The sequence below is a fragment of the Musca vetustissima genome, unplaced genomic scaffold (genome assembly GCF_032173495.1).
Source record: "Musca vetustissima isolate MV318-11 ecotype Yass unplaced genomic scaffold, APGP_CSIRO_Mvet_v1 utg539, whole genome shotgun sequence".
Classification (NCBI taxonomy): Eukaryota; Metazoa; Arthropoda; class Insecta; order Diptera; family Muscidae; genus Musca; species Musca vetustissima.
The window spans coordinates 268,687-273,985 of record NW_026885358.1 but is presented as its reverse complement, the minus strand read 5'-3'; the positions used below and the strand labels follow the sequence as shown (position 1 = coordinate 273,985).

Here is a 5,299-nt window from a genome sequence, read left to right as displayed (position 1 = left end):
TTGAAGGTGTGGATTTTTTAAAAATATTTTTTGAAGGTGTGGATTTTTTAAAAATATTTTTTCAAGGCGTGGATTTTTTAAAAAAATATTTTTTGAAGGTGTGGATTTTTTAAAAAAATATTTTTTGAAGGTGTGGATTTTTTAAAAAATATGTTTTCAAGGCGTGGATTTTTTAAAAAATATGTTTTCAAGGCGTGGATTTTTTAACAAATATTTTTTGATCTGGCCTTATCGGACGACTTTATTATTACCGGCCATGGTGTTTACAAAGGAAACCATATGTTCACATCAGCTGTTTTCTTCATTTTTGCATTTTTTTGTTTGTTTTGCAAATACAAAGGCAATCACAACTGAGTTGGGTACCGTACCGGTCAATAGTTCGAGACAATTGTTGGCTTTCTTTGTTCTATTAGTGATAAGAAAGGGTTAAAATTTAATTAACAAATGAATTGGAATATATTTCTGGCATTCTTGTTAATAATATTTATTAATCAAGCAACAGCAACAAATGGCGAAAAATATCCTGTGGTTATGTGGCATGGAATGGGTAAATTGATAGATATTTGGATAAATAAATTATTTAATTAAATTCAAAATTTGCATTTATATTACAGGAGACACTTGTTGTTTCCCATTCAGTCTGGGCTCCATTAAGAAATTATTGGAACAGGAACTCAATCAAACCTATGTGAAATCTTTGCGAATTGGTGATAATTTAATTATGGATTACGAAAGTGGATTCTTTATACATCCCAACAAACAAGTGGATTATGTTTGCCAGGAATTGGCTAAAGATGAGAAATTGAAAGATGGCTATAATGCCATTGGATTTAGTCAGGGTGGGCAGTTTTTGTGAGTAAAATAATAAACTTAACACAACAATAGAATACATAAGAATTAATTATTTATAGACGTGCCTTGGCCCAACGTTGTCCCACACCACCAATGAAAGTTTTAATATCGATGGGTGGTCAACATCAAGGAGTTTTTGGTTTACCCAAATGTCCCTCGCTGTCGTCGAAAACATGTGAATACATACGACGCATACTGAACACGGCAGCCTATGAAGAATGGGCTCAAATGGATTTGGTACAGGCCACCTATTGGCATGATCCGCTCAAGGAAACGGATTATATGGCCCATAGCACATTTTTGGCCGATATTAATAATGAAGTATTTGCCAATGGTGTATATGCGGAGCACTTGAATCGTTTGGACAAGTATAAATATATCTTTATTTATTTTTTTAATGAAATTCAAAATGCCTTAAATTTATTTTATTTTAGGTTTGTTATGGTGAAATTTCTAAATGACACAATTGTCCAACCAAAGGAATCGCAATGGTTCGAATTTTACAAACCCGGTCAGGATAAGGAAATTTTACCACTGAAAGAGAGTAAAGTTTATGAACAGGTTTGTATAGATTTTGAATTTTTGTAATATTTTATAGCAGCACTCAATACTCCAATTAATTACTTTTTTTTCAATTTTTATTCAAATTTAAAAATATTTTTTTTCATATCTTACAGCTGGCTCTCAGACAAATGGACATAAATAAGAAACTGGTATTTTTGGCTACCGAAGGTGATCATTTACAATTTGATAAGAAATGGTTTTTGGAGAATATCATACCATTATTGAGTCAGGAGAAAAAATAGGGGAGGAAATTTCTTAAAAAAAGAGGAGTAATGAAATTAGAAACCAAAAATATATATTTATATAACATGTAATATTATGTAATAAGAGTACAATATTGTAATAAAAAGGGGTATTATAATCAAATAATTAGTTAGGTCATTTGAATTTTTTTTTTAAATTTTAAAATATTTTTAGAAAATCCACATATATGAAAGACGTTTGCAAAAATATTTAAAAAAACCACTCCTATGGCAGGTCTAAAAAAATTTGGTTAAAAAATATTTTCAAAAAATCCACTGCTATGGCATTTAAAAAATGTTTTTAAAAATTCCACGCCTTGAAAAAATATTTTAAAATTTCCACGCCTTGAAAAAATACTTTAAAAATTCCACGCCTTGAAAAATATTTTAAAAATATTTTAAATTAAAAAATATTTTGAAAAAATATTTTAAAATGTCCACGCCTTGAAAAAATATTTAAAAAAAAATCCACGACTAGAAAAATTTTTTTTAAAAAATCAAGCCTTGAAAAAATATTTTTAAAAAATCCAAGCCTTGAAAAAATATTTTTAAAAAATCCAAGCTCTGAAAAAAATATTTTTAAAAAATCCACGCTTTCAAAAAATATTTTGAAAAATCCATGTCTTTAAATAATCCACGCCTTGAAAAAATATTTTTAAAAAACCCACGCCATGAAAAAATATTTTTAAGAAACCCACGCCATGAAAAAAAATATTTTTAAGAAACCCACACCTTGAAAAAAATATTTTTAAAAAAATCCACGTCTTGAAAAAATATTCTTTAAAAAATCCACGCCTTGAAAAAAATATTTTTAAAAAAATCCACGCCTTAAAAAATATTCTTTAAAAATCCACGCCTTGAAAAAATATTCTTTAAAAAATCGACGCCTTGAAAAATTATTTTTAAAAAATCCACGCTTTGAAAATATATTTTTAAAAAAATGATGAGACTTTCAAAAATTATTTTTTTAAAAACATAAAAAAGTCAATTTTGAAATTATTTTTTTTTTTGTTCAAATCATGTCGAAACTAAAAAATCTAGCCCAAACGGATTTATCCAAAATAAATGCCTTTTCCTTGGACTCGCTGGCCACCAATCAATCGGTCAATGTTGAACACAATCTCCGTTTGGTCAACCACTTGATCGACAATATTTTCGAAGATCGCAAGGGCATTTGTGATATATCCTCCTCACAATGTTCAAGTTTGAAAATACAACCATCCGATTATAGTTATGATAAACGTCTGAAATATTGGAAAGCGGTACTTAGAGATCGAGAAAAATTAAAATCGGAAATTTACAGGAAAACCAAAAAATCTCCTTACAAGGATGTGGTACTTTGCAATAATCATGCCACCACAATCGATGATCGGGATAAACAAACCATTAAGAGAATATTTGATTATGCTGAACGTTTAGATCCTGAGAGGTTATGTACGAGGAAAATCAACACTTTGCCCGCAAAATGCGAACCGACCACATGTCAAACTATAATGGAGATTGAGGAAACTCTACCCAAAGCGGAAAGGGAGAAGACTACGAAATTGGAAATTTGTGGTTTACCCAAGGTAACAAGACAGGAGATATTGGGTAAGGAGGACTGTACCGAGAAGTATCCGAGTAAGTGGTTGAGCTCCAAACATTTGGAGAGACGAATTGAGCAACATCGTGAAAATATAGAACGTGTCGTAGAATTTTATCCGGATATTGAAAATCTACAAATTGTAGGTAAAGGCCTCATAAAGTCGCCACAGGGTGGTTTACAACATAATTCCAAAATTCAATTATTGCTGCCTGAGGCAAAAATCTGTGAAATATCCTCCGAGTCCAAAGAGGATTGTGAAGTTCTCAATAGGCCCTGCCCTCAGGAAGAAGAACCAATTCCGCCGAAACCCATTGAATATGGTTTCAAAATTAATGACCAAATTTATATTTTGGAGAATTATGACGGAAAACAAAACAAATCTATGGAGATTGAAGTGAACTTCAACGGCCACCCCTTTGAGGTGGAAATGAAAAAGGTCTTGGTTTTGCAAAATCTGGGTCAAAAGATATTAAATTTTAAATGGCTTCACTGTTGTTATTACAAAAACAATGTAGCCTTATTGAAATCCATGGACAATGAATTTGTGTTCGACAATCGCCCATTTCGTCTGTGTCGGGGTGAAATCAAGGAAATTTCGGTTTTATATCGACCCCGCAAGGTGGCTTTAATTAAAAGTAAATGGCAATTGAAAGTGGATCTTGGATTTTTCAAAACCAAAACGCAGGGTATTATTTTGAAACTCAGCGGCAACTGTGAACCCCATGCGGAATATGTTAAGAAGCTTGAGGAGTTACAATCGGACGTAATTGGTAAATCGAATATGAAAATGATGCGTAAATTAACCCATATCCTTGGTGATCTATCGCCTGCTGCAGTACCTCCTTCCTACTACCCCTGTCCATATCAAAGACCGCTCACAGAATTGGAAATATTTGAAAATTTAAATCCTGGTTATAAATGTGAGAGGTATCATGATTTGGACACAATGAAAGAGCTTTACAGCCGTGTTAAAAAGCCACGCGACAAATTATGGAACTTGAAAGTGGAGACCCTGAAGAACGCGGTTTGTAATTTGGAAGATCGTGAAAAGCGTGTTTTATATTTCAATGAGCTATCTTCTCTCTTAATGGCGCTGCGGCGAGCATCGCCATTAAAATCTGAAATAGTATACGAAACGCGAAGAACTCAAACCAGTTTACTGTGTGTCAGGGCTATGATCGGTAAATTCATTGAAGAATGGGAAAATCTCAGAGATAGTTTGAAAGATGGATTTCTTAAGGCTTTGGAAATTTCAAATAAAAATGGTTCGGGAGATTCAAATAACCGATTGTCGACCTCAAGCAATGATACCATGAAAATCGACTTTTTGGAAAAGCAGCTCAGGAATTCAAAATCATTTTATGACACCTTGTATCTGCAAACATATTCTTTGCTGTGTAACTTTTTAGAGGACTTGGTAAATGTCATTGAAAGCTCCGAGATTTATTAAAATTTTAGAAAAATTAAATAAAATAAAAAACTTATAAAAATATTTAAAAAAAATATTAAGACCTTTCGAAAATATATTTTAAAAAATCCTGAGACCTTAAAATATAATTTAAAAAACAAAATCCATGCCTATTTTGAGGGGTGATGATAGATTCCAAGCAACGGCTCTGATCGGCTTTAACATGGCGAAGTCCAGGCTTATCATGATCCCTCTTTCATGTGATGGTATATAAACGCGCAAGACATCCAGTAGACTCGGACCAACTGTGGAACTTGAGAAATACAGTTTCGAGGTAGTCAAAGATTTATATATACCTTGGTACCAGGGGGGCTACTCTGTATTGCGATGCGTGAGAAAAATTGTAACGCATCGCGTAATTGGTACTCTCTAATTCGTTTTCGTATCTCCTTTCGCATCTACTTTACGCAAATGCGGCATCACCGCACTCTGTAATACGAAAACGCATGTCAAACTCGTTCGTTAAGCGCAAATATCTTGCGTTAACAAAATAGCAAACGCAAAGGAAGCGAAACATATAAGTAAGCTCCATTAAAGGTTTTATTTATATATACATTGTAAATTATTTTAATTGACCTCCTGTAAAAG

At 32.4% G+C, this 5,299-nt stretch overlaps 2 protein-coding genes across 2 annotated transcripts; both read left to right on the top strand.

The window, feature by feature from the left end:
• Positions 1 to 477: 477 nt before the first annotated feature.
• On the top strand, positions 478 to 1,664 carry LOC133332579 (palmitoyl-protein thioesterase 1-like). The gene is made up of 5 exons (XM_061540953.1): positions 478 to 547; positions 615 to 852; positions 912 to 1,220; positions 1,287 to 1,413; positions 1,530 to 1,664. Exons 1-5 carry the CDS (start codon positions 532 to 534, stop codon positions 1,656 to 1,658), a joined length of 819 nt encoding a protein of 272 aa, XP_061396937.1. The 5' UTR covers positions 478 to 531; the 3' UTR covers positions 1,659 to 1,664.
• A 1,013-nt stretch (positions 1,665 to 2,677) lies between these two features.
• Positions 2,678 to 4,693, top strand: LOC133332589 (uncharacterized). The gene has a single exon (XM_061540969.1). It carries the CDS (start codon positions 2,678 to 2,680, stop codon positions 4,691 to 4,693), a length of 2,016 nt encoding a protein of 671 aa, XP_061396953.1.
• Positions 4,694 to 5,299: the final 606 nt, after the last annotated feature.

Bases quoted from the DNA above. Each gene is read 5' to 3' on its own strand.
- LOC133332579 (XM_061540953.1), top strand. The intron at 853-911 runs GTGAGTAAAATA...AATTATTTATAG, and splicing joins AGTCAGGGTGGGCAGTTTTT to ACGTGCCTTGGCCCAACGTT. The intron at 1,414-1,529 runs GTTTGTATAGAT...CATATCTTACAG, and splicing joins AGAGTAAAGTTTATGAACAG to CTGGCTCTCAGACAAATGGA.
- LOC133332589 (XM_061540969.1), top strand. From the start codon at position 2,678: ATGTCGAAACTAAAAAATCTAGCCCAAACGGATTTATCCAAAATAAAT.